Source organism: Temnothorax americanus, unplaced genomic scaffold, assembly GCF_048541705.1.
Source record: "Temnothorax americanus isolate GAGA-0224 unplaced genomic scaffold, ASM4854170v1 Scaffold4, whole genome shotgun sequence".
NCBI lineage: Eukaryota > Metazoa > Arthropoda > Insecta > Hymenoptera > Formicidae > Temnothorax > Temnothorax americanus.
In genome coordinates, this window is record NW_027509547.1 from 4,090,810 (window position 1) to 4,103,669 (window position 12,860).

A 12,860-nucleotide genomic window follows, 5' to 3' on the forward strand; every position below is an offset into this window, starting at 1 on the left:
ATTTCGACTGAAAAGACCATTAAAAAAAAACTTTTACAAAGTTTTCAAGAAAAATATTTTACAAAAACAATTAATATCTATTAAGATATACAAAATATATATTGAAATATAATTACAGAGTATACCTATTTAATAAAGCGTATTTTCTGACCAAGAAATTAGTTGAGGAAATATGACGGTATATCTCAACTGATCCGAAAGTAATTGGCTCCAAAATCTAGTATAAGGAGCAATACAGATCACAATTTACGATGGGTGACATTCGAGTGCTGGATCCACGTATGGATCCCCGTTTCGATCTAAAGCAGCACCGACCTTGGCCGCCGATGTACAGAAACAACCGAGCGCCGTCCTATTGCTATCGACCCGTACCCTTAGATACTTTGGCCCAATGGATAACCCCTCACATCCCCGACTACAATTACGTGCCCGCTCCGAGGATTACCGCGAATCCCAACAAATCGCGGGACTACTACTACCTGGCCCCGTTATACAGAAATGCCATGCCACCTCCGCCGCAAGCGATGTCACCGCTTCAAGTATCGCCGGTGGCGATGCCACCACCTGGCATGATGCTGATGGAACGGCCGAGAGGACGAGCTAAGAGCTCGGGCGGCCTTACCAGGAGCATGCCACCTTGCACGTGTGCCGTCGGTAGAACCAGGTCTCTAGAGGATGTCAGGAGCGAGATGGGCGAGTGGGACGATTATCGCGACGAGAATGGCAACCACTTGCAGCGGAACAGCCCTAAGGGCGTGAACGTTTGTCGGCAGGTTCGCAAGTCTATGGAGAATCTCCTGGACGTTGATACGGAGGAACGCGCGCTGAACACCTTCGAGAGAGTCGGCAAAATCTGCAAGAAATCCGAGGAGAATAGGAGCGACAAGTCGGGAAGGCGACGCGGTAGCTATATGGTGCGTTGAGATTCTTATGAGCGGACTTTTCTTAAGGAAGGAATATGAGATTTTCTTTATCTAAAATAATAATTTTTAATTGTATTGTCGAAAGGGTTATACGTATCAAGTAAAAATCTCGCAATAAGTATTTAATACATTGTTTATTATACGCGCATATCCTTTTATATGTAATAGAAATATTTTTAAAAACTGTGTTAAGTCCCTTCTATAAGTAATTGATTAAACGTTTTCATTAATTTTATTAATTAACTTGTCGGCGCTTTTTGATGTCCAGCAACATATGTAATATCATTTTATCTCTTTTGTGTATGAAATTTTTATGTACATTTTCTTGTTTAATAATAGCTTATAAAAGCAATTAGTGACTCTATTTGCGTCATCTCGTAAGTCACTGAGTGACAGGCCATTCATTCTCGATATAATTTTTCGTGCAAGTTATCGCGGTGTCTCCCCGTATTATGTATTTTAACTACGTAACTAATGTACAATTTCGCACACACGCAAATTGCCAGAACGACTTTCAGACTGAGATTTACAGATCAGTGAGTTTGCTAATCTGATCTGGGTGACCGACCGGTTGCACAATCCGCGATTCTTACGCTCTTAATTCCGGAAACGTGCCGCTTCTTGCGTTCTAAACTGAATTAGCAATATCATGGTACGCAACAATAGAATTATAATCGTCTATGAGTTTACAAAATGCTCGTTTCAAGGAGAAACCACGTCGCGACATTCATTTCACACTCACCTCGTTGCCAATTATACAATTCCGGAACTTGGCGTTTTGATTCAACATGGGGACAGTCACTTTTTCTCGCGTCTGTCGCAATCGTGAATGTCGGTCGAAGAAAGTGTTCCGTGGAATTAATCTTTGCTCACAGAACGGAAATAAATAAAGTCGCGTTTATTTGTTTCGAGGAATATCCGCTTGAGTAGCTTACACAGACGAGCTATGCAGATTGCACAGCTGTGTTATACAAAATGCTTCAGGAACGATATGTAGGGTGTATTTTTATATGAAATGACATGCACAAAATAAACTAAGAAAATAGCGGAGTATTGATAATAATCATAGACTTGTAAAAAGAATTTCTTAATTCTCTAATAAGATGGTTCAATTTGATTTCTAATATTCTTTCCCTTCTTTTCTATATATTACATCTTTTTTATAATATTTCCAAATGTCTCTTCATTCATATTCATGTTTGCAAATGTCAAAAACCAAGTGGTTGCACAGGTCCTGTTCTTTTTTTTTATTACTAATACGTTCCGGTTTATATCTTTTTCTAAATTATGCACCTTCAATGAGCCATATTTTCGACTAACCCGGGATAGAAAGTGTTCCTGATAGGTACCGAGTTAATCAACCGTTACTTCTTTATTAAGAAAGTTAATTCACCCCGTCGAAATAATCGCTAATCAACGCGAATAATCTCGACCTTTTATTCCACGCTCCGCGGAGCCACGGAGAGATTCTCGCTGACGATCACGAGATTATATTCCATTATTTCTCACGATCGATCGCGTCTCGGTGATCCATCGCAATCTAGTATACATTGTGCTCGCAGTTAAGAAGTGTCGTTAACCAGCTGCCGGTCATTAAATCGTTACATTGTTAGCCATCAGTTTCGTCGCTAATTAGATACGCCGTGTCGACGAATCGACAGATTGCCGGATCAGAGGATCGGTAGGCTCGCGGATCGATCAAGAGCGAGATGTTGCCAAGCACAAGTTACATATTGTGACTTTATCGATAAATCTCAATTACGAGCGTACATGGAAAAACAGACCGTTCCGCTTGATCGGCGATGTCGATTGGTTTCTGTTGCTCGTCAAAGCTCCATCATGCTCCCCGACTTCCTGCTCGTTTCGGCGCGCACACTTCGTTGCGAAAAACAATCGTTTGAGAAATTGGATTGATTACTAGATTTATTGCGGTAAATGACCGATGCGCACGCGGCAATCCAGTGACTGTTCAGTGAAAGCGAGGTATTCTTCGCGTTGCGCAATTAATCGGTGTGACGGGACACATTAGTTCGTGACGACTAAGAGGAAGAACGTATATTGTCCGGGCAATTTTTTTCTTTCGGGCACGAATTGCACACGTAAGTATGTCGAAAGGACCGACGATATAATTTTCGAATTCCTCTCCCGCTCCAGTCCGCAACGAGTCTGCTATTAACTAAGAGCGTTTTGCGCCACGTTGTAATCGACCATTTAATTATGATCTCCGTCGCGTGCGTTTCGTACATACGGTTAGAAAGTTACGGAGACTTCCTCGAGAGTCGAAATTACCGCTACGTAAGAAAATTAATGCGACGTCGCTCGTAATTCAAGATACATCCGCAGACCGTACTTCGACGGTCTCGCAAGAATAAAAATGATTTTATAATAGACGGGTAATAACAGTCGCATTAATTAATAACCAGCGTAATAACCAGAGCTGCGATATCTAAGGACTTACGCGCACATTAGCCTCGGTTTCCTTCAATATCATCATTTGAACTATACAAAAATTCCATGCATAAGTGACCGATCGATTTAAATGTTTCTAGTCGGGAAATATTGCATATATTAAGCTCGTTTGAGACCGATTTGCAATTATATCTCGTTCGTAGGTGAAAAAAGTGCGAAAACTTGTTGGTTGCAAGTGACCTCTTATGAAATGTCGCCAGAATTCTGGAATCGTTTTACATTCCATTTTCGATTGAGTTGATATAACGTGACTTTTTCTTCATTAATTTGCTTCAATTTTTTAAGGCCATATCTTTCTCCAATTGTAGAAAAATCTTCCGCGTCCGATGACACCGCCGAGAATTGTTTTGAGAATTGAGCATTATATCCGCGATGGTTAATTCACTTCCGCATTCGCTTAGCATATCTGAATAAATTTCTCGGTTGTTATATTCTCATTAATATAAGAGAAATTACTTCTTAATATATAACTTCGCATTTCTTATCTTGATAAAAAAAAATCTGAAGCTAAGGCGAGTGTAACAATAATTAATCACATCAATTGAATGTAACGCGCTAAATAAGGAGTTGAGCACATTAGTTGTACGTAATATGCATTTAAAGAACGATGTGGTGGTCGTGGTACGAGCGTTCTTTTCCCGGTTGCAGGGCATTCGTAATTTCACACATAAAGATGTCACGGTAAAATTACACGGTGAAATTCGTGCGTCGGAATCTCGAATGCCCTTAAGCCCACGCGCGTGCACCTTCGATTTCCGTTTGAATACCGATTGACGACGAAAAAGTATGCCGTAACCCAGATACAGAAAACGATTGGTTGCATCGGATCTTGTTATCCGAAATATAATCGAGCATACTCTGTATTTATTCGTCCTTCGCATCTATTTCATTAAACTAATCATCAAATTGTATTTCTTTTTCGATGAATATCTATATAGACGTCCAAGATCGAAAACGATCACGAATAGATCCGGTGAAACCGGTTTTTCAGAGAAAAGTGAAAATTTTGATCATGATGATCATCGGCGACACGCGGGACAAAAATCGCTTAATACCATTAATAATGTACGTCGCGCTGTCGCGATCTCTTACGTCGATTGCAGGCTGTATCTAGAGCGAGTGAATTTATAATTGACATCTCGCATATTTTATATGCGCGATATGCGCGTAAATTCTTGCGCGTCGCATCGGTTTTTTTTTTTACGATGCGTCGATGGAGGAAAGTAAAAAGCCGGAGTCGCCAATCAGGTCAAGGCCTTTTTATTAGTTGTTTTTCATCGTGCCACGCGTCGTTGGATCCGTCCCTTCAATCTTCGATCGGAGACGCGTGTCCGAAGGCCTTCAGGGCATCCGGCGGATCCTTCGCGATCCACCCTTTTCCTCCTTATAAGAGTACGGAGGTGATGACCATTTATAAGGGAATTAAGGTCGCGGATGTCAATTATTACTAATCGTCCGGATGTATCGATGTTTCGATTAATATTTATGATAGATAAATTTCAACAACTATAGTTTTTGTTCATATATAGGTTATATTTTATTTCATAAGAATATATAAAAGAATTATTATATATTGCTAAGTTATTAATTATATCTTACAATCCTATTGAAGAATAACGCTTTGTTACCGTGTTAGGCAAGACTTTCATTCATCGATTCTATTGATATACAGACAGCCGAAAGAGCGAATGCGAAACAGTACGATGTTCGAAACTGCATTTGCATCATCTTCGTCCCGCTTTCGTTCGGGATCTTGAAGTATCCATCCATATGCTATAAAGTTTCTGTCTACATCGTCGCTTTCGCAAGGCTGTACAGAGCTATTAAGACCGAACGTCTATAGCGATGGTCGAGACGGGTTGATTGACCGATCGGCAAAACTAGGCTTCTCAGATATACTTCTATACCGATGCGCGATGTTTCATCTGCTTTTCCCAACAGAATTACGATCGAGAATACGTTTCCGGCTCGTTAAGCCGGGAGATCGCGGAGAATGCCAGAATTTTCGCGGAAATGGGAATTTCTCTCGGATCTACGATCGATTCTCCTCTATGGCCCCGTTCTCGCTCGTAAATCGCGACGACGTCTGCTCGCAAGAGAGCGATCGTCGAAGTGCACAACTGTCGTTTCCCTTTTCACGGCGCATCGAATTAAAATCCGATTTTTCACAGAAAATATAACGTGTTTTGAACGTAAGAATAACTGTTTCGTAGCAAATTAGAACAACTTGAGGTGAAAGGTAGAATTAGCAAGCGAGACTGTAATTAAAAATCCAGTCCGATTCACCCTCCAATTCCGTTCACTCATTGTTCGGATTGACTCATTGAATCTACTACTAGGTAAAAAATTTTTTATCGAGAAGAAATCAATGAATCATACAATGGTTATTGACTCGATATTTACTCAAGCAAGAATGGAATTGTGAAACAAGTGACATATCGAATACCATTCCTAATGCAATCTCTTTTCCATTGTTCCTTAAACGTTACTTTTTTTTACAACGATGTACATATTCTTCACAAGTTTGTGAATTTATCTTTACATCGAATCATTGTTAAGAAATTTTTTAAAAAATTATATTAATAACGATTAAACTTGAAAACATTTTTATCGGTTCATGGCTTCTTTATATCGCTTATCTTTTCGTTAGGATCTGATGCCCCTGTCACGCACACGTTCGAGATCAAATTATCCGTACGTAAGTCATTCCAATTGGCAAGAAGTAGCTTCGGCGCGCCGTTAAGCGTACGCCGCCGCGTGAAAACGCACGCGAGCGCTAATAATTCCGCTCGTGCTGCACGGTTTGCCAAGAAGAGAACAACAGCGGGCAGAGCGTGTGCATTTGCTTTGCTAATTTATCCATCTAGATAAACGGTCGCGGCCAATCTCGTGGTTTGAAAGTAAAAGCGTGGCGAAGCGCGTCGTTGCGCAAACACGAATCACGAAACGATTCCGGACCTGTAGCTTCAGCAAAAGAAGTGCTTCGCGCCAAAAAAACATCGCGAGCTTTTTCTCTATGAATATAATAATTCCATATAACCGTTGCTTAACTGTCGATGTTGAAGAAATAAAATTACGGTTATTACGATTATCTACGCGGAAAATGGCTATGTGAAATTATCGATTTACCATTAGTTTCACCGCGTGCACTTTGCGTATTTTCTTTGTTTTTAAATAGAAAACCTTTATCGATAGTGCCAACTCATGCATTTTGTTCGATAATGTCGAAGAGAAAAAAAAATCACCACTTTTCCGATTTAGCTGAAAGATTATATCGCATAAATATTGAAGTAAATAAACTGTTTATACGCAAAAGCTTAGTGAGGTAGAAATTTATCTAAGGTCCAACTTTCTAGTATTTCTGAATTTTTCACCTTCCGTTCGGTTCGCTGCCTGCAATGCGCGAGCTGGTTTAGCGAGTTCTGAGTAATAACTGTCTCACAAGAAGAGCACATCATTTGCGTCTTGCGCGAAACGAGAAAGTGAAATTTCTTTATGTGTACATAAACATGCATATCTCCATGTTTAGGCATTAATTGATTCAAAAAAGAAATTTAGTAGCGGCGAAAGAGTTAAATTGAAAGCGCTAATTATCATAGAACTATCCAGGTAAATGTAATTAACATCTCATTATATTTTTCCCTCAAAAAAAGTAAAAATTATCCTCGTAATTCATAATCTGAACAATTGTTACAAATATTCTTCTTTGACAGTTTACTTTTTTTTAAATTTTTTAATTCTATTTGTGCACGGCTCACATTGATGTCTATTTTTTGTTGAACATTTTTATTAAATTATTTATTTGAATGTTTTATCAATATTAAAATTACTGTTTTCTATAATGCAATTAACATGTGGAAATATAATTGTACTGTATTCCGCCATCATATCTACGCAATTTGTAAGTGGATAGAAAGCAATGAGAATGCGAGTATCAAGTGCAATGATATTGTTTGGATATTACGTTCATATCTCACCGCAACGTTTCCATATTCATCGCTACAACCGGACGCAGAATTGCATCCGCAATTTGCGACGGTACTTGTCCTATCCGCAAATAAAAACGGTTACTCTGTGCCGGCAGGCATTCATTAGATCTCGTTAGAGCGGTACGGTGTGTATCGCGATAGTTGTAGTTACCTTTCCGCGTTGCATTCCGTCTGCAAGAGCTGCAACGGCGTGGCTTCTAATCGTCTGCGCTACAACCATCACAACGGGCATGTTATTAGTTCCGTGCGCTCGCTCGCACGGACGATAATTACCTATTACGCATTAATATCAAATTGAGTAACACGATCGCGCATCTCGTTTTGCAGCAAGAGCCGAGACCGGAACTCGAGACCAGCAATGGTAGCAGCAACGGCGGCGGGAGACCGCGTTTCGTTCCCGTCACCGCTCTGGAGGACGTGCAGGCGATACGCTGCGCCGAATTTCACCCCCATGGAAAGCTGTACGCCGTGGGATCGAACTCGAAGACGCTGCGAATATGCGCTTATCCGAAGCTGCACGATGTCAGGTGAGAATCACGTTCGTTACGCGACAATTCATTGTCGAGGAGCTTATCTCCGACGGTCAATGATTTCCATAAGTATCGCATTTGTGGGTTCTTTGACAAGATCGTGATATTTTCACTTTTATTCTCATTGAAACTATAAATATAATATAATTTAAATATTCTATAAAATAATCTTAATGTTTTGATAACTAATTAATTAAATTAATTGCAATAATTCGAAATCGCTATTCGGAAATACATAGATCGATCTGCTGCCTAAAGATTTATATTTTCACAAACATTCTGTTGATTAATGCTTTCATGAATAATGCAATTTCACATTTACCACTTAAATATGCATCGACAATCAGTTACTGATATTGATATTGATATACTGAACTTTCTTATAAAGTGCATTTTATATCGGCGCCGGAAGTCCGATAGGATAGCGGGTGGAAGCCGTTTCGCCCCGGACGTTCGGGAAATCGTTAAATTGCGATTGCGAGTCAATCGAAGCGCGGAAATAACGTGATCGTAACATTGCCGCCTTCGCCTGTCTCGAGGAGCGTGTCTTGCAACGGAGCCTTTCGATGGCGCGTAAGCTATATTTCGAGATGGCATGTCGACGGCTAATGACAGTCTCCGATACGCGTTGCGTTTTGACGAATCGCGGTATCGCTGTATCGTTACAGCGGCCTTATGCAAAAATAACGAACGGGTTTGCGTTATGCGATTATCGAACTCAGACAGGCGAATACATCGACGAATACACGCGCGGCAGCCCCCGAGAGAAATCAGATGAACTTACATTCACGCTCCCGCGAAAAATGGAGTGAGAAAGAGAGGGAGGGAGAGAGGGAGAGAGTTGTGATACATTTTAGCGGCGCCGGTGTAAATAACCGTAAATTACGAGTCGGCTAAAAGCCGATCCCGGATCGTCGGGGGGAGAATCGTCGACGACGAAATGACTTCACGTTTGCGATAAGCGCGCTGAAGTTTCGCGAGCTCAAATTCGCCGTCTCGTCGTGGCGACGATAAATCCTGCTCAGCCGTGCTTGACGTCGTTTCTACCTCGCGGTGGACACGTTTCGGATCCCGAGATAGCGCGCGCACCTCGAAACATTTTTCGCGGTGCGAAGCGCGAGAGAAATCATCACGGCTCTTACAGCGGAACGCGTCACGCTATTCAATAAGCTCCGGCTTATCTATCATCTTGATGCGATAATATCAACGCAACTTCGCTCCGCGATGTAATTAGAACAGAGATCGCGATTAATCAAATGTGTTCTCTCACGTTGCAATAGATATCACTTATCGCGAGGCAAGGAGCCCGGTATTATTGCAAATATTTATGAGCTGTAATTTGGTAGGATTATTTTGTAATATATGCATATGTAATATACGCTTAATAATATTGTTGCACGGGCTGAAAACTTTTATATCGTGATCGTTTCTCTACTGCTAAACTTTCAGACTTAAATATGTATCGATGGAAAACAGGTTGGTAATGAATATTTTGCCGTGCTTCAAAAGTTCTACAGAGAGAGAGAGAGAGAGAGGTTCATAGTTTCAAAGATATAATTACTCTCTAGCGTTTTAAAAGCGCAATTAACGATTAACGAGAAACAAGGTTCTTGCTAATTGCCGCGGTTAGCATTTTAAAAAATCCGAGATTATTTGAGAGTATGAAAAAGATGTATTAAAAAGAGTATGTATTAAATTAAATTAATGTTATAGAAAGCCAAGAAAAAAATAATCTTGCACGATTATGAGCTACTTTTATTATAATCGAGTCTTCGTTGTCACTCATACGTAACAAAAGAGCTTCGTCGTATGTAAATTTGAGGCGGGTCAAGTATAAATTCGCGTCCGCTAAACTAATTTTACGCGGGCATGCTGGCCTAACGAGCGGCAGAGGCCTTCATGCCAAACGGAGCATTCCTGCGTGTTCAGCGAATGTGGATTGCCGGTACAGTTTTTTTTCCATTACTGGCTACCACCACGCTGCAGCACGTCGTTTCCGTTTACATCATCCTGAACGCGATTCGCAATATTTCATTTTTCCTCCCATCAATATTTGCACCGAATTCAGAACAATCCCGCATAATTTTAACATGATGATTTCTTGAATATTATTTTTTGACTGAAAAATACGTTAAGAATCGGAAAATTCGGGAAATCACACAACTTCAGATTAGTTTTGAGATCAATTTGTAAATTTCAGTGAACGAGAAAGAACATTGTGGGACATGGAAGTGGATTATAAAAAGTAACGTTAACTCGCGATAAAAACAACCGGAGAACGTAAAGTAGTCGCGGGTGAATAAATAACGAAGTAATAATTAAGAGTAATAACGAGGCAAAAATCGTGCTCGCACGACGCGTAGCAATTGCCTGGAACGGAACTGTATAGTTTCATTTTTTGAGGTAGCATTGCACGTTACAGTTCAAGACAGTCTGTTTTGCATTACAAGGTAGACAACAAACGGTCACCTTTCACTCGCAAATATTCCCGTCTATCATTAACAATTCACGCCGCGACAATGCACATTTAACGCTGTATTACGGTGTTCCGGTAAGTTCAACGAGCTGTAATTTGTGTCCAAAGTCAATAACGCGGAGCAATTTCCATTTGTCCGTTTGCGATAGCGGCCTCGATCGTGCTCCGCTGCTGTTTCACGGGCGGAACGATTCACGTCGGCGGCGCGGCGCGGCGTCGAAAAAGTTTACGCGCGCAAGATACATTACCGTTGCGCCACACAGAAAATTTGCACCTACTCCGTTCCGTATTCGCGGCAAAACATAAAGTGCGACAACATATATGCGTGTGTCTTGCGTAACTTTTGAAATTGCGGGACAGCCACCGACACGGAACGTCTCTCAAGCACACCGCCGTATATAAGTTCATCATGTGTCGTAACAACAACGCGCGCGAATAAACGACTCGTAAAATCCGCTTAATGGTCCCAAAGAACGCGACTACGCCATCCGAGATGCTGCCGCAATTATAACGTTAACGATACGCACGAGCTCGTTAATTATATACCTGCGTAAAGATTACGAGGCGCCAGGAGATTGTCCTCCGTGACACTCGGTGTTGCGATAGGAGCAAAAGTCAATGATACGAACGACGGGAGGTCTCTGTGAGAACTTGACTATCAAGAGACTCCGTGATCGTTCAATTAGAACGTCGTAATTCCGTTGCTCGGCTTGAAATTGAGATATCACGAACTTAATACCGTCGACATTTTCATCTCGTGTTGCAGAGTCAATAAGTCTGCGGTTTCATTACTTGTGCTCTTGTGATCGAAGTAACGTTGTTGGCAAGTGCTGTTGTCGAGATTGTAAAGAAAAAGATTTTCCTAACTAAGAATAAAATAGAGGACACATATAAAACACTCGTTGAAAAGCTCGTGAGAATTTGCAGTTAATTTTAATACAAACGAAAAAAAATGCTAAAAAGCGAAATGTGAAAATCATAATTGTAATTAACGTAAATTAGGCACTTGCAAACGTGACGGATATGCACATATACCTGCTTCATTGATAAACGAGAGTATTTCTACATATGTCGCTTGAAATAGGAATTTCTACTTTTTGTTGATATATTTTTCTTTCTTAAACAACTTTCAAAATATAAAAAAATAGCTAATATTATAGATACTTGTTCTATAGCAAATAGCAGTATGGATTTCTTTTCTGGCGACGTTTATAGTTTACCATTCTGATAATTGTTTTCTAATTTTTAAACCATAGGAAGATGCATCAAAAGTAAAGCCAAAAGAGTTATTCATTAAGTAAAAACAGCAAGGATTAATTTTTTAAATGGGGGGGTTTCATACTTATAATTATAATAATATTATATTGGATTTTGACTGCGCGCGCGAATAAAAGTTAAATCTAGAGTTTTAAAATTTTCTTTTGGCGCTTTAATATAAGAGCCTTTTTTGTAAAATTTCTCATTACATATATTTCAGCAGAGAATTTCTCTCTCTTTAACGACACTACTTCTGTTAATCCTTTTCTTAAATAACTGCGCAAAAATTCACTTGTTCCATCACTTTTATCACTCAGTACGAACCTCTTCTCCAATTATGTCGTTATTATCCGGAGAAACCGCCTCTGCGAATAATCGTATCGTCACTTTCGAAAGTCGTTCCCCTTCGGCGCTCGCTGGAAATTGCGGCAGAAGTGACGTTAATCTTGCGCGTCATGCTCAAGTCGAATAGACTCAAGGGGACGAATGATAATTAACAACGGGGCAGATTTTACGAGCGAACATCTTGATCGGCAGAGAGGAGCGAACGTTCGCGATCTCACACGCGCGGTCGGCCGCGCGTGGTGGGAAAAGAGCTGCGCTTAATTAAAATCCATGCAGAAAAAAACCGGCGCCGTGAAAGCGACGGCACGCTCCTTAAGATCATCGAGCCTCTCCCTCGTTTCCACGGCCGGAACTCCGTGTACAATATGCAACGATATCGACTTCAATTAGAGACGCGGTTGATGAAGGCTGGGAACGAGGAAGGAAAATTGCTCGATGAAAGCGACGTCGTCCGAAAGAACCCGAGCATTCTTCTTTTTCTTTGGGGAAGATTGATGGCTTGTGGAATAAAGCGAAATTGCAAACCTTTTTTTTTAGTCGGATGATTTTTGTCGAAATGTTCCGAGTTGTCGAAATGTTTATTGCTTATCATCGCTTAGTACTGAAGCATTGCATATCTTTCAGAGAGGATCATCAGACGTATCAACCCACCGTTCTCTTCAAGAGAACGAAGCATCACAAAGGCTCCATATACTGCCTCGCGTGGACACCGGACGGACGGTTGATCGCGACCGGAAGCAACGATAAAACTGTGAAGTTAATGCGCTTTAACGCCGATACGTCGAATCTCGAAGGTATTGTTTGATAGACGTAAATAGATGAAAATAGATGTAATCTTGGGATTCGTAAAAAACTTAAAATAAAAAAAAAA

At 40.7% G+C, this 12,860-nt stretch overlaps 1 protein-coding gene across 3 annotated transcripts in view; it reads left to right on the plus strand.

The window, feature by feature from the left end:
• Positions 1-12,860, plus strand: part of LOC143902478 (WD repeat-containing protein 47) — a 62,599-nt gene that overhangs the window by 46,758 nt on the left and 2,981 nt on the right. For all 3 annotated transcript variants that reach the window (XM_077415432.1, XM_077415430.1, XM_077415431.1), the window contains exons 7-8: positions 7,709-7,908; positions 12,614-12,783. In XM_077415432.1, the coding sequence (XP_077271558.1) occupies positions 7,709-7,908; positions 12,614-12,783 (370 nt within the window). The remainder of the gene's footprint in view (positions 1-7,708; positions 7,909-12,613; positions 12,784-12,860) is intronic.